Source organism: Sinohyriopsis cumingii, chromosome 8 (genome assembly GCF_028554795.1).
Source record: "Sinohyriopsis cumingii isolate HCF-2022 chromosome 8, ASM2855479v2, whole genome shotgun sequence".
In the NCBI taxonomy this organism is placed as follows: Eukaryota; Metazoa; Mollusca; class Bivalvia; order Unionida; family Unionidae; genus Sinohyriopsis; species Sinohyriopsis cumingii.
In genome coordinates, this window is record NC_142968.1 from 65,887,324 (window position 1) to 65,913,177 (window position 25,854).

Below are 25,854 nucleotides of genomic sequence, written 5' to 3' on the forward strand. Positions count from 1 at the left end.
GAGGTGGCAGTGATCTGTAACGGAGAGCGCTTTAGACCACTTGACCACTCAGGGCCCCAGTTTTATGAGGTACTAAGCTATGTCTTGTATGAATGTATAAAAATGTCATTGAGCTGTTGAAATAATCTTTTGAAATAAAATGAATTCTGTCAACTATGAGTTGTATTTTATTCATAACAGCACTTATTGAACTTCACATGGTTGATATGGGATAAATGACATTATGTCATATTATGTAATAACTAGGTCAAAGGTCAATTTACCAAATAGTATGTACCTGTCTGGTAGGGGGAATGCAAAAATGAAGTACACTGATTACAGTCCTCACCCTCCTTGATTTGTCTGCAGCATTTGACACAGCATACCATGATATATTACTTATCATCTCCAGCATGTATTTGGCATTCATGATACAGCCTTACTGTGGTTCAAGTCCTACTTGGTCAACAGGACACAAATTGTATCTGCAAATGGAATACACTCCAGCCCAGTTGATCTATGTTGTGGTGTTCCACAGGGGTCTGTTCTTGGACCTGTTCTCTTCATTCTGTACACTCAGTCACTCTCAAGTGTCATAGATCATCCAGTGTCTCACCAATTGTACTGTATATTTCTTCTACATAATAACTTAATAATAAACATTGCATTTTTTTCGTTTTCAAAGTTGTTTTACATATGAACTATTGCTAATGTGATATCTGTATTAAGTTAAATATCATAAAAGTTGTGAAGTGTATATATGCTTTTCATTTATAAATGAAAATACTGAAGTTGGACGACAGATCTAATGTTGTTGTTGTAGGGTTTAGCGCCATTTTTCAGCACACGGCTATACATGGCGGCCATTATTAATGGTGGAGGAAGAACCCGGAAAACCCCCGGCAAGAACCACCAACCCACGAGAAGTTACTGGCAACCTTTCTCACATACCCACACTGGCCGAATCGGAGACTGGAACCCACGTAGACAGAGGTGAGATGGCAGTGATCTGTAATGGAGAGCGCTTTAGACCACTCGGGGGGGGGGGGGGGCCCCGAGTGGCCGAGTGGTCTAAAGCGCTCACCGTTCCGGATCACTGCCATCTCACCTCTGTTGGCGTATGTTCGAGTCCAAGGCTCGGCTAGCGTGGGTACGTGGGAAAGCCTGCCAGTAGCTTCTCGTGGGTCGGTGGTTCTTTCCTGGGTTTTCCAGGGTTCTTCCTCCACCAGTTATACTGGCCGCCATATATGGCCTATCTTGTGCTGCAAAATGGCGTTAAACCCTAGAACAACAAAAAAGACCACTCGGGGCCCCCAGATTTAATGACACCAATGAATTCAGCAGGAAAATTGCAATCACAATAGCCCATTTCATACCGAATTTAACAGAGCTGCTCCATAATTATCCGAATAACCTCTCGAGTTACTTTATACTCCAGCCAATCAAACGCTGGTGGGCACATGTACATAACAAAATGGCATCCATTGTTGTTTAGAAATATTTCAGAAATAAAATTAATTAAATGATTGAAATTTATATGTAAATTATCCACAGACTTTCAAAAACAAATCTGATAAACTCATATGAAATGCATTTTATTACAGTGACGTTTCGGATGCACAGAAATAGTTTGAACAACTTGCTCTTTGATTGTCAAGATTAAATTTGTTTACTTAGACACCGTTTCCTTACTTACATGTACATGTCCAGATGTAAACAGCTCAAAGCTACTCTCTCGTATGGGTTTGAAATCCGCCCTGGTTTCCAGAAAATAAGACAGGATGGTTCCAATATTCAATTTCGTCAATATATGTGGCAGCATCGCTGTTGAATATGCATTTTTCAACTCGATAAACAATGTTAAGTAGTTATAGAGTTGATGCTGATGCTAAAGCATCTGCCATATTTTGCCCACCACCTATCAAGTGACTATTATGGTCAGCTGACCACCCGCCACGTGATCAAAATTCCAAGCAAATTCCGAAGTTCACCAAAGTCTGCATGAAATGGGCTGTATCAAATTTCATAATAAAATCTCAACAAAAAAGAAAGTTATAAAATTTTTTATGGAAAGAACAGTTTACTTCGGTTCCATGACTGCCATATAATCGGAATACATTTATATAAGACACAAATACTAGAAATTTGTAAATATTTTGGAACTTAAAAGTTGCGGAACTTTTTTTTCTAACAGAGATATTTTTAAAAATTAAACTGTTTTGGAATGCTGTTAAACAGATCTATATGATGAAATCAAGCATTTGCTGTTATTTCAGTATCAGAAAAATGACTGGAGTTGCTAATGTAGCACTTAGGTCTCACTTGATAGTTTCGTATTCCACACCCCTTTAATTTTAAGGTAGAAAGCATGAACCTAATTATCACAAGCCTAGCATTTATAAATTCATGCATAAGCTAAATCTGTAATGTGGTTTAGATTTACTTTGAGTTAGGCTTGGAAATAGGTTGGCTTGTTGGTGACTGCCTGTCACAGTTAGATGAACATTGGAGATCAAATGCATAACTTGGGCTGCAAATGAGCAGCCGACTTGGCTTATGTATTTACGTGTGTCTGCTACAGAGGTAAATATCTACAAAATCTAGATGGTTGAGGGGTGATGAAAAGTATGCTAATTTGTTATAGTACTAGTGAAACTCTATTCATGAATAAGGCACATACTGAGTCTTTTAGCTGCCTTGTCACAGGAAAATATTCAAAATAGCTATTTTCTGTCATAAATGAATGTAAAATTTAGGGGTTGGTGGCAGTGTTGGTTCAGTATAAAAACAGTTGCATCAGGAACTAACCTAATTGCTGCAGTCAAAATCTCACGTGTATGCTTTCTACAAAATCATTAGTTTGTTTTTATTTGTATCTTCAGCGTACAATAGCTACGAACTGAGCCCATATCATGTAATAGAGCAAAAAAAATCATCACTAAATTCAGATAAACAAACAGTGCAGAAATCTACTACATAAGTACAGTCATGTTGTGAAAGATGTTTAGCTTAATTTGAATTTATTAAGCCCTTACACGATAAAATAAATTGGCATGGTTAAACTAACCTCATCATTTCCGCCATGACAGGTAACGTGAGACTCTCGCTGTGACCCCTCTTCTCCTTAAGGCTTGCCAGACCATTTTTGGATATTCTACACTATGTTATTATCAATCAAGTGGCGAATAATGGCTTCTTGATGGAATTTCAAAGTTGCTGACAAACCGTATTTATTTTTAATGCACAGAATTTCTGACTCAAACCGCGCCAAATTTTTACTATGATTTGTTTACGTTTTCAAATAAGGCCTCAATGTCCTTATATGGCACACAAACAAACAAGGCTGAGAATGGAAGTAATCATTATTTGAACTAATATGGCGGACGATCTAAACGAAAATATCAGATAAAAAAGGTAAACAAGGTTTTACAACTATTTCTACAATGATTTTCAATACCTAATGGTATTAAATAAGAGGACTACTCAATTTATTGGATTAAATGCAAGGAATATGTTCAAATTGATGATATTAGGCTAAAAGAGCACTGGCTGTGATTCTCATCTGGCTTGCTCCACTGACACGTATATGCTCATGTTAGTACCCTGTCCACGAGGTAGGAGTAAGGGTACTAATATTAGTACTACAGTGTACAATTATTCTCATTTTTCTGCAACAGGTCATTGTTGGATGAAAATTCACCAGATAAACTGTCCAGTGAGACCTTACGCAGCGTGGAATTTACTTCAGGGGAAGGAATCATGGACGATATTTCTGGATGCTGGTAAATTTTGATCCACAAGAAAAAAAGGAAAGCTAGCAATGAATTTAGTGACTTTAGAAACATTTTTAAACTATGAGTAAATGAAGCAAACATTGTTGAACAGATGGGGGTTATTAGTTTCACGTATTATTATAAGGATTATAATTCTTGTTAAGAGAACGAACCGTGATGGGTTAAGGATATCGATTTGAAAACATAAAGCCAAAACCACAGGTGCTCGATGTGAGCTTGATGTTAAAAAAAAAAACAAAACAATCATCTAATGTTCCATACCTTCTCTCTTATATATTATGATAGAGAGGGTCCTATGTCAGAAGGGGTCATGGGGGTAATCTAAGGTATTTTTGTCACTCTGTATGATCACAGGTGCTCGACACGAGCTTAATGTTAAGAAAAAAAAAATAATCTAAAAGAAAAAAAAAATCATAGAGTGACAAAAATACCTTGGATTACCCCGATGACCCGTTCTGACATACGGCCCTCTCTATCATAATATATAAGAGAGAAGGTACAGAACTTAGCTCCACCTATGACCCTAAATTTCCTTCTGCTATTTCCGTCTTTAAAGGCACGCGTCCATACTATATGGCTTGTTTTACTTCTGAGATATTTTTCTATCCATCAAGCCATCATTGACTTCTCTGCATTGTACCAAACTGAAGTTACGGGCTTCGAAATGTGCAATTTTCGCGAAGTTTTCCTTTGTGGACACTTCCGTGCTCCTATGATAATAAGAATAACCTTTTGAGCCAATCATATTTCGGCACTGACGTTAGTGCCGCCTATTTTGAAAACAGAGATGCATGTATACGCTGTGTTGTGCAGTGAAGAAGACAATGTATAATACTTGCATGGAACAGGATTCCTAAAGTTGAATCGAGTTAATGGTAAGTAAAAAAACTTACTTTTGCATCTACCGCTGTTCTGTAATTCAAGAAGGGATGCACCATAGAGTTGAAAACATTGTCCATATCGCTCTTGTCACCGGTTTTCGGATGAGCACGGAAGTGTCCACAAAGGAAAACTTCGCGAAAATCACACGTTTCGGAGCCCGTAACTTCAGTTTGGTACAACGCAGAAAGGGCAATGATGGCTTGATGGATAGAAAAATATCTCAGAAGTAAAACAAGCCATATTGTATGGTCGCGTGCCTTTAAAGACGGAAATAGCAGAAGGAAATCGAGGGTCATGGGTGGAGCGAAGTATTTGGAAGTTCCATACCTTCTCTCATATATTATGATAGAGATGGTCGTATGTCAGAACGGGTCATCGGGGTAATCTAGGGTATTTTTGTCACTCTGTATGATTTTTTTCCTTTAGATTATTATTTTTTTCTTAACATCAAGCTCGCGTCGAGCACCTGTGTGTATGATTTGTTCCTTTAGATGATTTTTTTTTTTTTTTAACATCAAGCTCGCGTCGAGCAAAACGGATGCTGGATTTCAATTTTATGGAAGTTTCCACTGGGTAATACTGTAGTATGCATGTCCTACTGTCCACAAACGTATCATATTGTACGAAAGCGTGTGGATCCTTACCTTCCAAGTCACCAACACATCAATCCCAGGTCTCACCCTCGACAACGTGTATTTTCAACAGGACGAAAAATAATGAGAGCATCTGTTATTTCCAGTTCTCACAGTTCCCACTTGAACGAGATGTTGCATGAGACTTGATGGCATCCGGTTAGGTTAAATTCTTGCTTGTTGATAAGATCCGGCACGGGCATGCCACTCCATCCCGTCTTATGTGCACGTTTGATTTGGATTTGTAACGTAGCTTTAAAAAATGTATAGTCATATCGCTACGATGTCTGCAGTGTGGCAGTTTATAGTGATGTCTAGCATTGGGGCATCATGCCTCAGACATGTAGCATGGTGTCCCACCCAGTCACATTAGCCTGACATCAGCCCTAACACTAGACCAGCAAGTTGTTCTCACCTTTTATTTTTTGTTTGACTGGCGGCGTGGAGCACAGCTTGCTGGTCTATCCTAACACTAACCTCTTAATACTAAGCGCTAAGCGAGGCAACTGCTTGTACCATTTGTATATGACTGGACTGGGGATCGAACCCAAAACCTCCCACATTCGAAGTGGACGTTCTAACCACTTAGATCACCGGAGCGGTCCATCCCGTCTTAGTAAAATTAAATTCTTCTTCACAAACTTCGAGTTCTCTGCATCCATATGTGATCCCCAAAAAAGCTAAGACTCTAAATGGTGCAGGTATCACTGTACCAATTGTTTTTCCATATACCTCAATGCTAATGTTTTGTGAAATAAATATACTTTCTATCCTACTTCAGCATGCATGTCACACACTGTCATAGAGAACAATGCCAGATTGTCAATTTGACAATGACATAACCAGGTACTCCATTGCATTTAAGAGAGATAACTCTACAGGAACTAGACAGGGGTAAGAGTTATCTAGTCTCAACAAGCACATTATCAGCCATGTGTATAATATTTTAAAAAAATCATAAAAAATACAAAATATGATTCAGATAGAAATTAACATAAACTCACATGTTGCCAAGAGGCTCAACTTTTATAAAAGCCAAACAGCAAGTACAACCTTTACATAATGCACCAATCACAGCTAGTATTGTTTTTTAATTCTGAATGCAATGTTCCCTACACCTTTAGCTCCGCCCACCTGGACTTGCGCAATTGGTACCATTATACCTATAGCAAACCTTAATTTTTCCAATAATCTGTGAAATAGTTCGGGACTGTATAAGTAACAAATATACTTAGTCTCACTTATGAAAAACAATTTTATGAGGTTGTTGTTGTTGTTATTGTTGTTGTAGGGTTTAATGCCATTTTTCAGCATACGATAGGCTACACATGGCGGCCAGGATGAATGGTGGAGGAAAACCTCGGAAAGAACCACTGACCCACGAGAAGCTACTGGCAAGCTTTCTCACGTACCCACATTAGCTGAATCCGAGACATGAACCCACACAGACAGAGGTGAGGTGGCAGTGATCTGTAACGGAGAGCGCTTTAGACCACTTGACCACTCAGGGCCCCAGTTTTATGAGGTACTAAGCTATGTCTTGTATGAATGTATAAAAATGTCATTGAGCTGTTGAAATAATCTTTTGAAATAAAATGAATTCTGTCAACTATGAGTTGTATTTTATTCATAACAGCACTTATTGAACTTCACATGGTTGATATGGGATAAATGACATTATGTCATATTATGTAATAACTAGGTCAAAGGTCAATTTACCAAATAGTATGTACCTGTCTGGTAGGGGCAGAAATTAACATCAGAGCCAGGTGGACATGACCCAATCTTATTATAAAGTATAAGCTTTGACCACTTTACACTGTCTGCAGATACATCAGGTCACTAACCACCAGTCCTCACACGAAGGTCTACCTACCCATCCTCTTTGTAACACAGATAGTAAGCTTTCCTCCTTTGTAATGTGAATACAATTAAATTCATTCAATAAGCCAGTCAGTCACCAAATATAGTAAATCACAGCTTCTAAGTGGTTATGTTGGATTGGGAAGGGGGGGAATTAGGAGAAAAAAAATACAGGAAAATGCCAGATATAAACAGTAAGTATAGCACATCAAATGGAGTTAAAAACAGGAGGAAAGTGTTTATCTAAAAGGGAGAGGTAGCTTATGAAAAAGGAATTAAAGGAGGCAAAATCAGCAATGCGAAAAATGAGAAGTGAACGTTTGATGACCTTACCTTGGACAAATATATGGGGCAGGGTCCCATAGGTCCAAGGACAGCCCAAAGGTAACTGTGCAATAACATCCCTTACAGGTACCCAAATTTCAGGTGAAGTTGTGTTCATTTCCATCTAATATAAAAGGGTGAATAATTTAGATAATATAGATACATATAAAGTATATTTCTTCTACATAATAACTTAATAATAATTGGCGTAAGTTAGACAGGAACTTATCTCAGAACCAAACAGAACATACTTTATCAGTTTTTAAACTTGTAAACTTTACTGTGAGAACTTATTAAATTGCTTCTACTTACATCCGCATCAAGATTGAAGGCTAATATAATACTTCACAAATCTTCTCTTTATTTTCATAACCAGTCACTGAAAATGTGAGATTTTATTTCTTTGAAATGTTATGACTGGTGTAAGGGAGATAACTAAATGATATGCATAAGGTGTGGTAACCTCTAATGGTATCACAGTACCAATTGTTGTTCCACAGACCTTAATGCTAATGTTTGGAGAAATAAATATATTTTCTATCCTACTTTAGTGTGCATGTCACACACCTTTCTAGAGAGCAGTGATTGTCAATTTGACAAGGGCAAAACCAGGTACTCCACTGCATTTAAGAGAGATAACTCTGCTGAACTAGACAGGGGTAAGAGTTATCTAGTCACAACAGACACCGTTTCAGACGTGTACCACATTTTAAAAAAATCATAAAAAATACAAAATATCATCTGGGCAGGAATTAACATAATTTTTCACATGTTGCCAGGAGGCACAACTTTTTTTTAAGCCTAACAGAAAGTACAAGTCTTATATAATGCACCAGTCACAGCTAGTTTTGTTGTTTATTTCGAAATACAATCTTCCCTACACGTTAAGCCCCGCCCACCTGAACTTGTGCAATTGGTACCATTATACCTATAGCAAACCTTAATTTTTCCAATAATCTGAAATAGTTCAGGACTGTATAAGTAACAAATGTACTTAGTCTCACTTGTGAGAAACAATTTTATGAGGTACTAAGCTATGTCTGATATGAATGTATATAAATGTCATTGAGCACTTTGAACTCTTGTTTTAATACTTTTGCTTCACTAGCAAAATCATTTTTTGAAATAAAATGAATTCTTTTAACTATGAGTTGTATCTTATTCATATCAGCACTTATTGAACTTCACATGGGTGATATGGGATAAATCACATTATGTCATATTATGGTCAAAGGTCAATGTACCAAATAGGATGTACCTGTCCTACTTCAAAATGTACAATTCACCTAAAAGAAAGGAATTTTTATTTGTTTAGTAGATGCAGAACTTAACACCAGAGACAGGTGGACATGACCCAATCTTATCATAAAGTATAAGCTTTGAACTCTTTACACTGTCTGCAGATACATGAGGTCACTAACCACCAGTCCTCACACAAAGGTCTACCTACCCATCCTCTTTGTAACACAGATAGTAAGCTTTCCTCCTTTGTAATGTGAATAAGATTGATTCAGTAAGCCAATCAGTCACCAAATATAGTAAATCACAGCTTCTAAGTGGTTATGTTGGATGGGGGGGGGGGTGAAATTAGGGGAATAAAATACAGAAAATGCCAAATATAAAAACTAAGTATAGTGCGTCAAATGGAGTTAAAAACAGGAGGAAAGTGTATATCCAAAAGGGAGAGGTAGCTTATGATAAAGGAATTAAAGGAGACAAAACCAGTAATGCAAAAAATGAGAAGTGAAAGTTTGATAACCTTACCTTGGACAGATATATGGGGCAGGGTCCCATAGGTCTAAGGACAGCCCAAAGGCAACTGTACTATAACATCCCTTACAGGTACACAAATTTCACGTGAAGTGGTGTTCATTTCCATCTAATATAAAAGAGTGAATAATTTAGATAATATAAATACATATAATGTATATTTCTTCTACATAAGAAACTAACAATAATGGGCTAAAAAGTTAGGCTGTAACTTGCCTTGACCAAAGAAAACATACTTTATCAGTTTTTAAACTTGTACACTTTACTGTGAGAAATTATTAAATTGCTTCTACTTACATTTGCATCAAGATTGAGGGCTAATATAATACTTCACAACTCTTCTCTCTATTTTTATAACCAGTCACTGAAAATGTGAGTTTTTATTCTATTTAAATGTGGGGCCCCGAGTGGCCGAGTGGTCTAAAGCGTTCTTCGTTACGGATCACTGCCATCTCACCGCTGTCTGCGTGGGTTCGAGTCTCGGATTCGGCTAATGTGGGTATGTGAGAAAGCTTGCCAGTAGCTTCTCGTAGGTCGGTGGTTCTTTCCCAGGTTTTCCCGGGTTCTTCCTCCACCATTAATACTGGCCGCCATGTATAGCCAATCGCGTGCTGAAAAATGGCGTTAAACCCAACAACAACAACTATTTAAATGTTATGACTGGTGTAAGGGAGATAACTGAATGATATACATAAGTTGTGGTAACTTCTAATATATTATCCATGTAATATATATGAGTTCATGAACAACCTGCATTAACTTCATAGCAATTAAATTATCCAAAAATACATTATTGATAAAGTGTGAACCTAAGATTTACACTTCTATATTTAGTGGAGACCTCAATAGTCCTGTAATTTTAATTTTTAAGATGATGTGGCTATTTCATATCACATAGTTCATATTTTCTACAATGCCGGCATGTAGAGTGGAGCCTTCCATAACCATGCAGACATGATCTTGTGCCAATTTGGATTCTTGTGCTGGGATGCAAAGTTTCAAGAACACTGTGGATTTGAATGGAATGAATGCACACTGTGTGACTAAAATGTTTATCCATCAGTAATGTTGGACCTAATATGGAAATTCCACAAGAACAGATGGACAGAAATAAATAGAATTAATTGAAAGTCAATAGTAGATTATAACTGGGCTTATACAATTGTCAATGGGAAATGACTTAAAGAAACTGCTCTTGTTTGTTGGTATTCCCTGCTACTTCAACAAAAGGGAATGCATGGGAACTTAACTAACTGCATGAACAATTTCAAGGCAGGAAAGTATACACAAATGGACAATTAGAGCAGGACAATCAAAATCAAATTGGGTAAGAATACCATATCTTTAATAAATTACCTAAAATTACTCATACCAGAATATCCTACATGGTACAAGTGATCTATCTACAAGTCTACAAGTGTACTTAGAGTGTTCTCTATCCTGGTTTATGGCATGCCTTACAAGAACAAGATAGCTGTTTTTGTACACATGATTCTTCATCTTTTACAGGTAAAATAGTCAATATTTGGCCAAAATAAACTATATTACGTTTACATATCTTATTTTGTTGCATGTATTCCAATCTAGGAGCTAACAGCATATATATAAAGGGATCAGGCAACACAAGTCTATATCTGTCATAGCTATAGTTATCAAAAGTCCCCATCCAAAGCCAACTTGTGCTATTTTCTGAAGATTTCATACATTTTATGCTTAAAGGACTTTCAATATTTGACCAAAACTGTTCAGCACCCATTTGTTTTCCTACATCAAACTAGTAAAGTTCATAAATGCCACCCACATGTATGTGTTTCTATGGATACACTGCGAGGCTATTCTTCCCATTAGGTATCATGGTACCAATTGTTTTTCCATAGACCTAAATGCTGATGTTTGGAGAAATAACTATATTTTCTAGCCTACTTTAGCATGCATGTCACACACTTTTCTAGAGAGCAGTGTTAGATTGTCAATTTGACAAGGACAAAACCAGGTACTCCATTGCATTTAAGAGAGATAACTCTGCTGGAACTAGACAGTGGTAAGAGTTATCTAGTCACAATAGACACAGATTCAGACATGTGTACCACATTTTAAAAAAATCATAAAAAATACAAAATATCATCTCACATGTTGCCAGGAGGCACAACTTCTTTTTAAGCCTAACAGAAAGTACAAGTCTTATATAATGCACCAATCACAGCTAGTTTTGTTGTTTATTTCCAAATACAATCTTCCCTACACCTTAAGCCCTGCCCACCTGGACTTGTGCAATTGGTACCGTTATACCTAATATATTATCCATGTAATACAGATGAGTTCATGAACAACCTGTATTAACTTCACTGCAATTAAATTATTCCAAAATACATTATTGATAAAGTGAGAACCTAACATTTAGACTTATATATTTAGTGGAGACCTCAAGAGTCATGTAATTTTAATTTCTAAGATGATGCAGCTCTTTCGTATCACATAGTTCATATTTTCTACAATGCTGGCATGTAGAGTGCATCCTTCCATAACCATGCAGATATGATCTCATGCCAATTTGGATTCTTGCGATGGGATGCAAGGTTTCAAGAACAGTGTTGATTTGAATGGAATGAATGCGCACTGTGTGACTAAAATGGTTATCATTTAGTAATGCTGGACCTAATATTGAAATTCCACAAGAACAGCTGGACAGAAATAAATAGAATTGGGCTTATACAAGTGTCAATGGGAAATGCTGACTTAAAGAAACTGTTCTTGTGGGGATAGTAATTATATTTTGTCCTGCTGAGTCTATGAATTTATTTATATTTTTATATGCTGATTGTTTATTTTTATTAGAGTCCATGAGTAACTCTGGGTATGTGTGTGGTTGTCCAATCTCTTTTTGGTTTTTGATAAATATTTTCCTAGCGGGTTGATATTTTGGGCATATATTGAATACATGGTGTAGATCTTCGGTGGTGTGGCAGTTAAAGCAGTTAATGGTTGCTGGTTTGGGTCCTATAAACCTTCTTGTGGTTATCTCTTCTTCATCTATGCGAAGTTTCTGCAGCAATTTCGGTTTGAGATAGTCACTCCACTCTGCAACTTGGATCCCTCATCCGTTCTTTCCATGTTCTCATGAAATGCTGCCATAATCGATCTTTTATCTTATAAGTGAGTGTACTAGCGATATATACCATAACTTTCCTGTTGCAGCTGATGCAAAGTTATCTGCCCCAGTTGACAGATTTACTGGCCCTTGTAGTTTCTGACTACTTCCGCTTGATATCACTTTTTATCATCTGGAGTTCCATCTCCAACAGCCACATTAATAACTTGGAAGAGTAGTTATTTTGTTCCTTGGAAACGGTTTTCACTCGTAATAAATTCATGTGCACGTCGAGGTGTTCATCACTAGTAAGGAAAGCGTGAGCTTGTTTGTAGACATCTGACAAGGAAGAGGTTGTTTTTAAATCATTATCCATCCATGCGGAGTCTCTAACATACAAGGAATCTGTGTGTATGCAGCTGTGATCTAGCTTTGGGTGAAACCGATAAGCACTTTTCATTCATCAAAACCTTAGCTTGTTGTTACATGAATCTGCCGAAAATGGACAGTTCACGAAGTCTGTCTGCCTAGAGGTTGAAGGATGCTCTGACATGTACGTTTTTATTTAAACAGTTCTAAGTTTTTCATCAAAATCAGTAATGTATCTGCAGAACAAGTAAGCTTTGTACGTTTCTGTTCCTGCCCTGACATGGATTTGACAATATACTAATCATCATCTCACTGCCCTTCTGATGGAATCTGTCTTCAACTCCAACATAGATATACGTCACGTAATGCTTATACTTCATTTAATTTATGGACATACAGTATTTAAAGTTCATTTACAGCTCGTACGAGTTCGTCAGCCTTCTGGCGTATTACCTAAAATATTATAAAATCAAACAAACATCTTTGTTACTTATTATGGTATCATTATGTTAACTAGTCATTCATCCCCAAAATGATATAAATATACAATGTAATCATCTCAGATATCTAGAAGCATTTAAAGAATTTAGATCTGTTGCTATTAGGAGCAATAGTTCGTTATAGTTACTTAAATAATTTAAACTTTAAGTCCACCCCACAAATACCATGTTGATGGGGTCAGTTGTTTTGTCACGATTAACGTCTCCAGTAGAAATGTCTTAAAGACAAATGCCAAAACCAGAAAAGCTATTAATTATTCCTCTGATGGGAACTGTTCCATGTTTGGTGATTTTCACGGGGTGGGGTGGGGTGGGGCATAAGTTGGAAGAATACTTTTATTCACTAATTAACTATGAATACCTAACAAGACTTGTATATCATATGTGGATATTAGGGAAGGCTATTGCAATTAGTGAAATAAAGTTAAAGATCAAGTGAGAAACTACAATAAGTAGTTCTGCAGGCATTAACCAATAACGTAAGTAAGTGGTGTGTGTGTGTGTGTTTGAGAGAGAGAGAGAGAGGGACTTGTTTGTTGAGACTATGTGATGAGGGAAAACTGCTGCGTAGAAACAAAATTCCCGCCGTTGTCTTGCGTGTAATTTAGAACTAGTGGCAGCTGATTATGTCACCTGAGGCTATGACCCATTCAAAAGGAAAAGAAAAGCTTTCTTGTTTTCATGAATGACTGTTTTGGTTATAATGGAAATGTAATATCTCCTACCCCCAAAAGTCATATCTATTTTGACCGTGAGCATTACCTGGACTCATATTTTAGGATGATACAAATATGATTTACATCTCTTTGTTAATGGCAGTTGCTGGATATTATTAGTTCTTTTTGTATGCAATTCGATAGATATATATATCGGACATAAAAACATACATGTAAAATATTGTGCAAACGAGGATGGAGCATGGCAGAACCTAGTCAATATAACTCTATTCAGAATGATGAATTATATTTGGAATTTAGGGAGGAGAAAATTAGAAGAATTGATCAACTAATTAAATCATACGCCTTACGCAATCATTATTTGAAGAAGGCACGACAAATCGTCCACCAGCTCAAACCTACCCACCCATCCCGCTCCGGCCCTATCCCCCAATCAGCCCCTCTGTGCAAAGAATACTTAATGAAAGTGTTATGAATTTGTGATATTACTTGCCTGAATTCCTCCAAAAACGGCAAATGGCTTCCGAATTATCCTGCAGATGTACTCCAATGTCTCAAAAGGTTTTCTCGACACCTTCCGTATCTTGTCTATTAGGGATTGTCCATTAAATACGTACGCATGGAGGTGGAAGGGGGTAACCCAAATGCATACGCTTGCGCATGGTGAGTCTACTGATAATGTACATACAGATAGGAAACGAGGTGGGGTGTGGTGGAGGGTGAAACCTCGATAATATTTGTATAATATGTAACCTGTTCGACTGGGTTCAGTTGGCGTTTAAATTTTAAAGGACACTATAAACAAACTGTTTAAAGTTACGCAGCTTATTTTATTTATGCAGCCAGACATTTAACGTTGGTGGACTATCTGTTTTATTAAACAAGTTAATATTATTAATCCTTTATGGTTTCTGCGTGGATTAAATATAGGCCGTTCTATATAAATCGGGGGTGGGGGGTGCATCAAGCTTACGTTTGCAGGTGGGGGTGGTGTAAAAAAAGTACGCATGTGTATGTGGGGGGAGAGGGGTCAAGCTTTGCCAGATTTTTGTGTACGTACTAAATGGATGACCCATTACCAGTATATCTGTTTGTCGAATTCTCTGTGCTTTCTCAGAAATATCGCCCTGACGATGTTGCATATCCGGATCCTCTTTACTGTATCTCCCATCATATAGGTCAGACCAGTGATGCAGTGTAGTTCCGCCGTAATTGGAGAAATTGAGATTGGCCATTCCAGTGGAGGAAATTACTGCCACTATTTTCTTGTCACTTAATGACTTGATAATGCGTCTGTAAAGGGAACATAACATTAGGAATACATTTTGTTTATATTTATGTTGGGAAGAAAACAATACATCTCTGCATATAAAAACAAGTAATAAATTGCATACTGTCAGACTGGTTTTTCATCGTCAACAGGAACTGCCACTCTGACTCTGTAATGAAATAATTTCTGCATGGAAACAAAAGTTCTCAATGCGCAATCTGAGAACTGTAGGGGCACTTTCAAGAACTCTATGCCCAATTTAAAGAACTCTACTCGCAATTTCAAGACAATAATTATAGTTACTCTTACAGCCATTATTTATTTCTAAGAACATACCGACTTTGGAAGTCTAAAGAACAAATGTTAAGGTTATTTAAAAGATTGCAAATTCATTTAATATTCCAGCATGATCGCCTTAACCCTCTTAAACGCAACACTTGTGAATTTTGGAATAGCCCCAACATATGACAGCAAAAACTGTGATATATGGTTGTAATTAATTTTGAAGTCACCTGGTGTAAGATTATATTAAGTTTAATGACGAATTAAATGTTTCAGTATATATGCAAATTTTTTAAGGTAAATTTATTTCTTTTCTTCATAGAAAACATGCTAGTCACGTTTGGTATCAAGATCGTAGTCACTGACATTGAAATACACTCTCATCCTGTAGTGGTTTTAAACAAGCTTTCATAGAAAATAAAGCTACAGTTTTATTATTCTGCTCTCTCGAAACATTTCACAACCCACTTAATAATACCAATGTATTTCCAGGTTGCCAACCAATTAACAACTCAAAGTAGGAGCTGTAAGAATATTTGGAAAGATTTACACCAAGGCCAAGGATTTCTTTGCCCCACTTCGATATACTCCTTCATAGGAAACAATCTCAATAGTGATACCATCTTTATTTTTCGAATCCAAACGTAGTGTCATTTATAAAAATGGTAGTAGATACAGTTGTTATGCTGGTCTTGTGGAGAGATGGAAATAAGGAGTTATTTCCAGTGAATCTAAAGCAGACAAACCCAACTAAGTATACTTGATCATTACATGCCAAACAGTCCATGTAGTAAATGGCAAAATTGTTACATGCACTGTGCATTTTGGGAAAACGCCTTGTTTGATGATTAAGGGGACTTCACTATATATCCATAAACACTTAGACTTGACAAAGAGCAAGATGGACTGGAGTCTTTATGTCAATATCAATTTCTTTATAAAGGAAAGAGCTGAGACGAGAACTACCCACCATCAAAAATGCTGTGAAAGAAGATTTATCAAGGCTTTTTAATGAAAATTGTATTGATCATCGGTGGGAAAGATCGTCGTACCTGGGTCTTTCAAAGAATAGTTATGCTCGGCATGTACACACTTCATTGCAAAAAGAATGGGAAAGCTGACGATGAGGATGAAAATTGCGTTGTTCCTGATAAGGAGACAAGTGAAAGTAATGTGATCTCTCCTGTACAAACACCAGGTGTGGAATTAGAACCAAATTTGATGGTGGCCGAGTTCTTGGAGTGATGTTAACTGCAGATGACGAGACCGAAACGGATAAGCTGCTTAAAGTTCTGGAGATCCAGAGAACTTTTAAAGTTTTCTGGAATCTCAGCTAAGAAATAATGAGAAGGATTCAAGGCAAATGCGGTGGAATCGGGATATTATAAATCTTTCTTTGAGTCTGTATTGCAGATCACCAAGCACTTGTTCAGACCTTAGGTCATCCGGTTTTCTAACACTACAACCAAAACGTCTTTTGCAATACAACAAAACTTCAATGAAACAGCAACCCGGATTTATTGGTTTTGTAGACGACAATTTGACCTGGATGGTTAGAGAGGCAAAAAGACAGAATGTAAGTGACTTTGGAAAGTATGACGGAATCTTGATTGATGAAATGACAATTCAAGACAAAGTATGTATATATATATATATAAAGGAAGAGGATGAATGGAAGTTGGTTGGCGCTGTGGACATAGAGGAGATCAACAACAGAATTGACATAACGGTGACCAGAATAAGATAAATCTTGCAATCTTTGTTTTCAGCTGATTTTTCATGGTTTCACGGGGTTTAGGTGGCCCATGGCATATTTGCTTCAGAAACAGCCTCAGCCCACCATACTTGTCTAAACATATGGGAAGGGGTTGAAAAACGTGATAATAGAGGTTTCATGGTTAATAACATAATGTAGGATGGAATATTGACCAACCGTTCCTTTTCATCTATGTTGTATGTAACAGGCGATCCCAGAGAAGAAGGTTATATGACAAAGAATATATATGATGCTAGCCATAAGCCATATATATATGATCTGAACTTTTCCCTGATGAGTTACCCAGTAGAAATGCAGCATTCAGATATATATATATATATATATATATATATATATATATATATATATATATATATATATATATATATATATATGTATATATGTATACACAATTTTGTCAATATATATATATAATTCGGACGTAGAACAAGTACAAAATTATATGACTTCCAAAAATATAATTCCAACAACTGAAGTATCATTATTTGTACGTTTTTGTGTGGAGGTACGAACTTGTATAATATTATATCTACCATGGTCATGTAATAATTATTGAATGTAGCAGTTAATGTCTATTGTGGTCACGCAATCACAAAAATAGATCATATAATTATTTTGTCCTGAAAGAAGGAGAGACTGCAAAAGTTTATTGTGTTATTTCTTTTTCATTTTTTTTCGTTCCTTGTCAGTGTTCTTTTATGGATGAAATCTCAGACTCGGTGGAGATATGGGTAAACATGGAAAATTGCAAATATTGACCAGTCTGACTAAAATCAAATCGCTACTGTCACCTGAACATGACCCATAAGCGGTCGCTGTCAGATTTTCACCCAATACAGTGAAGATCTGATTTTAGCCAGATTGAAATATTACCATGGCCTATTTCGCTATGGATCACCTAATTTTGATAATATACAGCATCCACTAATGACAGCAATAAGGTATCAAATTGTTTTCCATAAGTTGCAGCATTACTATTGATTTATATTATATATTTTATTTAAGATGTAACCCAATCCTTGTTTTTTTTTCTTCTGTGGAGGCAATATTTGTTTAAATTATTCAGCTTCTGAATCTTACATACATACAGATAAGAATTAAAAGTTACAAAAAATAAAATATAAATATCTCTGAGATTCTTGCACTCTTGGAACACACACACACACACACACACACACACACACGTTCTCTTTCTCGATACCCATCCAAGGCAGTAGGGCTCCTAACAAAACTTAAGCAAAAGGAATATATGGTATAATTTCAATTCACTAATGAACACATCAAGTAATATAACACGAGTTTTACTCGACTGGATGATAGAAATGAAGAGAAAAAATATGTTGAACGAAGTACTTGTAATACCAACATAATATTCTTTGTTTTTGAAACACTTCAACGTCCAACTATCGTAAACTCAGTAAAGATGCCAGGACCAGATTAAACACGGAGCAAATGGAACTGTTGCTTCATGGCCATCGTCCGCTGAGGTACCCATATCACACTCAAATTGGGAAGGGATGGTAATTTGGGTAATTGCTACTACTAGAATCCTGGGAATATCTAGGATCATCCATGCCGATGTGGTCCAAATGTGTTCTGTGATATGTGCTAATTTTATTATCAGTAAGTCATTCCGTTCTCTACGCGCACAGCGGTATCGCTGAATTACCAGCATATGTTATAGTTAGATGGTTGTCTCCAAGTTTCATTTAAAATTGTCTTATTTTCCTTCTGTACTATATCCAGGTAACATGCATGCTCAAGAAACACGCATTGCTTATGTCTGCATAGACATTATAAAAATCAGAGAGAGAGAGAGAGAGAGAGAGAGAGAGAGAGGGTGGAGGTAGGGCGGGGTGGTACACGAGAGGTCGGGGATTGAAGAACATCAAACATATAGTGGAGAAAAGTAAAATTATTAAGGTAAATAGACTACTACAATATCTTACCTCTATAAAATGAGAGATAAGTGCGTTTCCTACTGAAACGCAGGCACAGCCTAACGGCGATAGCGTGGAGAAGTCTTGAACGCGGGACCCGTGCATTCCGAGTTCGACTCTGTACCAAATGAGCCACATCGGTCCAGAGAGAGAGAGAGAGAGAGAGAGAGAGAGAGAGAGATGATTATGATGATGATGATGATGATGATGATGATACTGAAATCACCCAGTTGCCACATCCACATTGACCAGACGATAAAAAAAAAATGTGTCCATCCTTGGCAAATCTGATAGAATCCATGTTTTCTGTGCCATGTGCTAATTTTTTGTATCAGGGAGCTGCTCGGTGCTCTCGTGCGCGGCGGTAGAGTTGAATTACCAACATATGTTTTAGCAATTAGATGGTTGTCACGAAGTTTGATTTAAAATTGTCAAAAAAGTATTTTTATTTCTTTTTGTCCCATATCCAGGTAACATGCATGTTCAAGAAACATGCGTTGCTTGTTTCTGTATAGATATTATAAACTTTAACAATTTTTCAGTCATATCGCTACGATATCTGCAGTATGTCAGGCAGCTGTTAGTACCATTTTTGCAAGTCTTTCATATGACTCGGCCGGGGATCGGACCCACGATCTCCCGCATCCGAGGCGGATGCTCTAGCCACTAGGCCACCTGAGAGAGAGAGAGAGAGAGAGAGAGAGAGAGAGAGAGAGAGAGAGAGAGAGAGAGAGAAAGAAAGAGAGTGATTTGGATTTTTAACGTAGCTTTAACGATTTTTCAGTCATATCGCTACGATGTCTGCAGTGTGGCAGTTTATAGTGATGTCTAGCACTGGGGCATCATGTCGTAGACATGTAGCTTGATGTCCCACCCAGTCACATTATCCTGACACCAGGCCGACCAGTCCTAACACTAACCTCGTAATGCTGAGCGCCAAGCAAGGAAGTTGTTAGTACCATTTTTCTAAGTCTTTCGTATAATAATAATAATAATAATAATAAACTATCTTTAACGAGGATAACACATTTGGTCATGGCTGACCCATCTGCCATGTGGTCATCATGTGTGACTATACTGGGAAACATACAAATATGAACAATATTCAATACACAGGTACATACATTTCAGCATTAGTCTTACTTACTACTTACTATATATATATATATATATATATATATATATATATATATATATATATATATATATATATATATATATATATATATATATATCGAATAAGATCTGGATATAATTATAAAGTTTTCTATTCAGAGCCTTTTCTGGAATCTATCAATTCTGGACAGATTATAATTTGATGTGTTTCCCCATATGGTACAGCCGTAATCTATCAGTGGTAGTATATAACCCGAAAAATAAACTTCAAGTGATTATGGAGGTAGAAATTTCGAAAGCAATTTTAACAGAGTTATTCTTTTGACCACCACTGCACATGTATAATCGTCAGCGAAAAGATCTTTGTTAGCGTGCGCTGGATACAAGGCTAAGTCATTGATAAATAGTAGAAAAAGAAGAGGCCCTAATATAGATCCTTGAGGAACACCACTTAAGATATGACTTGGTTCGGATATATATTTACCCGTGCAAACAACCTGGTGTCTGTTTGTGAGATACGACGTGAACCAGGCAACTGAGTTTGGAGAAAACTTGTAGGCTGAACGTTTTTCAATGAGCACCGAATGGTCAACCAAATCGAATGCTTTTTTTTAAAGTCAATGAAGATTGCCCCAGTAAGTTCGCCTGATTCTACTGCTAGTAGCCATTGGTCTATATGTTTTGTTATTGCAGTTTGACATGAATTATTCTTTCGAAAACCTGATTGTGATCTATGGAGGAGTTGGTACTTGTCAAGATATCTGAAAATATGCTTGCTGACATGTTTTTCAATGATTTTTGAAAGTACGGATAGAACAGATATGGTATGACTCGGCCGGGGATCGAACTCACGACCTCCCGCATCCGAGGCGGACGCTCTAACCACTAGGCCACCGAGAGAGAGAGAGAGAGAGAGAGAGAGAGAGAGAGAGAGAGAGAAAGACGCATACGGATGGATGGGTCTGGGATTGAAGAACATAAAACATACACTGGAGAAACTTAAAATTAATGAGGCTAATGGACTATGACATTATCTTACCCCTGTGATATGGCATACAAGTGCCTTTCCCACTAATACGCAGACAGTCTGACGGCGATGGCCTGGAGAAGTCTGGAATGTGCAACCCGTGCATTACGAGTCCGACAGCGTACCAAATGAGCCACAACGGCTCCCCCCCCTCTCTCTCTCTCTCTCTCTCTCTCACGCACACACACACACACACACACACACACACACGCATGAAAATGATGAAGTAGGTGACATAAAATACTAACATTATCAGGATTCATTTTAATACAATTTAAGGACCGTTTCTGAGTGCGTTCAGATGCTGTATGTATGTGTGTGTGTGTGTGTGTGTGTGTATGTATGTATGTATGTATGTATGTATGTATGTATGTATGCGTGTGTGAATGCGTGCGTGCATTCGTGCATATATGCATCCATATATGCATGCATACAAATATGTTTGAGAGAGAGAGAGAGAGAGAGAGAGAGAATAGGTGTCGATTAATGTTTGTTTTTGACATCTGAAATTGTTTTGGGTGTAATATTTGTTTGCACTCACTGTGTGTAGTGATACATAGAAGTCGGGATCCCCGAGTGGGCAACTTTTGCATTTAGCTTCTCCCTAATGATGGAGCCCCAAGTAGCCAAGTGGTCTAAAGCGCGGATCACTGCCATCTCACCTCTGTCTGCATGGGTTCGAGTCTCGGATTCGGCCAATGTGGTTATGTAAAAAAGCTTGCCAGTAGCTTCTCATGTGTTTGCGGTTCTTTCCGTGGTTTTCCAGGTTCTTTCTCCACCATTGATACTGGCCGCCATGTCTAGCCTATCTTGCGCTGAAAAATGGAGTTAAACCCTACAACAACAACAAACAATACATAGGAGTCGAACGTTTTATCAATAAACTAAGACGCAGTTTGTGACAATACATAAACACCTGATCTGTACTATAAATATACACAAGGAGTGTAAGCAAGACCACGCCGTTCCGCTCGATTCGACTGTTGGCTCGTACCTCTTTATCGGCTCAGAATCTCAAGAAGACAGGAAAAAAAGCTACACATATCCATTCAACAAGCACTGACATACCAACGCATAACTCTGTCACGGCTATTACGTGAATCTAACACGAAGAATTAAAACTGTTTTCCAGCAATAACTGTAATGAAGTCTTTTGACATGACTCCGAAAGGCGGAAGTAGTTGCTTACAAACAAGCTGTCAATCAAATATTATGATCTAATAACGCTCGTATAAAATATGACGCGCACTGTATTATATTTCATTACACTGGACAACAAATTTTTACAAAAGTCATGTTACTGAAATAAAATTAGTCAATTCTTATCAATTTTTATGTGCTGAACACGAATATGACAGTCAAATTGCAAAATTGGCTCTAGTTTTTTTGTAATCTGCAAGAAATTAATGTTTACATAACGAAATGCATTCCAATAGTAAAAGGTCAACTGTAATAGCCTACCTATAAAAAATCAAGTCATTGACTACATCTTAGATTTCTTCGCCTGTCTCTTGTACAGCTGTTCGGGAGCATCTCTGAGGAGTGTCCAGCAGTAGTCAGCCAGCATTGTAGTGGACCATTTTCCCTGGTATCTTTGTTCCATTGTTGCGATATCTTGATGAAAACGTTCGCAGTGTTCATCACGAACAATACCACAGTTGCTAGGAAAGAAATCCAAATGGGAATGAAGGAAGTGAATCTTTTTAGACATATTGCAGCCAAGTTTCTTATACTTCATCAACATGTCTTCTACTAGTTCCTTATAGTTTTCTGCCCTAACATTTCCGAGGAAGTTTGTAGAAACTAGGCGAAAAGCATTCCATGCTTGTTTCGCGTCACCTTCCAGCAAGTTGTTGAACCGGTCATCTTTGAAAAGCTCTCGAATCTGAGGACCCACAAAAACTCCCTCTTTAATCTTTGCTTCGCTGAGTCGAGGAAATTTTTCATGCAGGTATCGGAATGCTGGCAAAGTCCGGTCAATGGCTTTCACGAAGTTCTTCATCAAACCTAGTTTGATGTGAAGGGGTGGTAGCAAGATTTTCTGAGCCTCAACCAGAGCTGGGTGTTGGATATTCTTCTCTCCAATGGCTACATTCTGCCTGTGAGTCCATTCCTTCCTCATGTAGTGCATTTCCCTTGCTCGGCTATCCCATTCGCATAAGAAACACATGTATTTTGTATATCCTTGCTGCAGTCCCATTAAAAGGGCAACTACCTTCAAATCACCACAGAGGTGCCAGCTGTACTTGTTATACTCAATGGAATTCAGTAGCTGCCTTAAGTTATCGTATGTCTCTTTCATGTGGACAGCATACGCTACTGGAATAGATGGAAGAATGTTTCCATTGTGCAAAAGCACAGCCTTGAGACTCAGTTTCGAAGAGTCCACAAATAGTCTCCATTCTTGTGGGTCATGAGTGATTTTTAAAGCATTCATGAGGCCCTCAATATCGGAACAGAATATCAGATTACTTTCCTTTCTGAAGAAAGGCTCCAATTGCTGGTGGCGCTTTCGATATGCAGTAATTGTGACATCTTCTTCTAGAAGATTCCATTGTTGGAGTCTTGATCCTAGCAATTCTGCCTTGTTCTTTGATAAGTCCAAATCACGAATCAGGTCATTTAGTTCTTCCTGTGTTATTCTGTGTGGGGTTGATGATGCACCACAGTGAAACTCTGGATCACTGCATGCTGATGGACCAGAAGAAGAACAGGTCGACTCACCTTTGTCTTCGTCAGATGAATCAAGAGAATATTCTGCTGGAGGTTCTGGAATAGGAAGTCCCTCACCATGTGGAACTGGTCTCAATGCAGACGGAATGTTTGGGTAGACTATTCTCGACTTCTTTCGCTTCGTTATTCCGCCGGAAAGAGGAGGAACCAAGCAGAAGTAACAGTCATTTAGGTGGTTGCTTGGCTCTCTCCACACCACTGGGACTGCAAACGGCATTGATGACCTTTTGCAATTCAACCACTGTGAAAGCTGTGTTGTACATGTAGTACAGCATATATGCGGAGCCCAAGGCTTGTCTTGGTCACCAACCTTGCATCCGAAGTAAAGATGATATGCCTTCTTCACTTGAGAATTGATACTTTTCTTCTGGTTGGCAAATGTCACTTCCCCACAAATATAGCAAAAATTGTCCGCGGTATTAACACACTTTCGAGGCATTGCTGTTCTTTATTGTACGTAAATGGATAAAATAATAAGTTTTATGTAACAGTAGCTTGAACTGTCTCGCACAACGTCTAAAATATTTTAAATGCTGAACCTATCTGATTGGGCTTTATATAGTACACTGCTTACGTCAGCTTCAGCAGCCGCCTGGCATTAGTATAATAGGCCTACACATGTATAGTACACTGCTGACGTCAACTTACTTCAGCAGCCGCATGGCATTAATATTGCATTGCATCAGAAAATGATGCAATCAACTGTGGATGATGTGAGCATGATGGTATTATGCAATGTTACATCACTATTCCGGATGTTGCTGCAGTCCTACTGGAGAAATTTACACAGTGAAACATAGAAAATGAGGTATATGAATATCTTCAAAACGAGAGCCAATACAAATTTTTCACGGTTATATTCGTGTTCGGCACACCAAAATACTACAGATTAGGGCCTTTTCAAGTCAGTAATGATTTCACTGTTGACCAGTGTTATCAGAATATAAACAATACGAAACTGATTGACTAACTGAATTTGCTAAGAATAATGACTGCATCATTCCTCACATTGTACCCAAAATTACACCTGATAATTTTAGTGATTTCGATGACATACTTTATATGTTTCCCGCGTTGTTAATGTTGTTGTTGTTATAGGGTTTAATGCCATTATTCAGCACAAGAGAGGCTATGCATGGCGGCCAGTATTAATGGCGGAGGAGGAACCCGGGAAACCCCCTGGAAAATACACAGCCTCACGAGAAGCTACCCGCATTTTTCGCGCGTACGCGCCCGTGTGTGTGTCCCTTTGGCACAGTTGGTATAGTATCGGACTCGTAATGCATGGGTTGCGCTCCAGATCTCTCCAGGTAAGTTAATTTCTTAGTTCATTTACCTTATAATGTTACGTTTCTTCATTTCATAATTTATGTTCTTCAACCCAGCCACCCTCCCGTGAGTCTCTCTCTCTCTGTATGTCTGTCTGTCTGTCTGTCTCTGTCTGTCTCTTGTTTATTATTATATCTTTGCAGAAATAGCAACGCATGTTTCATGAACATGCATGTTATCTGGATATCAATCAGATTAAAATCAGATTTACACTGTCCTACGTGAACATTTGACGGTGAGCACTTAGGAGTCACGTTCTAGTGACCTATGTCATTGCCATAATCACTAATGTTATCAGCCAATCAGAAGAAGTCTTATATTTTCGCGTTTGGGACACTGAGCAGTGTGGCTGAAAGAGATCAATGTATGTCGAGCGACTTGATTCACTTTCACATTTCTGAAAGCTGCATTTCGATTGGCTAATTCAAGGTCATCAGAACATGATCCCCAAGTGGTCGCTGTCAGATTTTCACGTAGGAAGAAAAAGAGAAGAGTAAACTCA

At 37.8% G+C, this 25,854-nt stretch overlaps 1 protein-coding gene across 7 annotated transcripts in view; it reads right to left on the reverse strand.

Annotated features, from left to right (window-relative positions):
• The window catches only part of LOC149793714 (uncharacterized), a 41,996-nt gene extending 19,592 nt beyond the window's left edge, over positions 1–22,404 (reverse strand). Inside the window, exons 1-4 of one of the 7 annotated variants that reach the window (XR_016422882.1) lie at positions 21,832–22,257; positions 14,958–15,171; positions 9,239–9,353; positions 7,484–7,598 (exon numbers count right to left, since the gene is read on the reverse strand). Coding sequence is in view for 3 of the 7 variants with exons in the window: in XM_089967721.1 (XP_089823847.1) it covers positions 573–616; positions 7,484–7,598; positions 14,958–15,171; positions 21,832–21,947 (489 nt within the window). In the remaining 4 variants the exon portion in view is untranslated. The other 6 variants (XM_089967719.1, XM_089967723.1, XM_089967721.1 and 3 more) reach the window with 6 other exon arrangements.
• Positions 22,405–25,854: the final 3,450 nt, after the last annotated feature.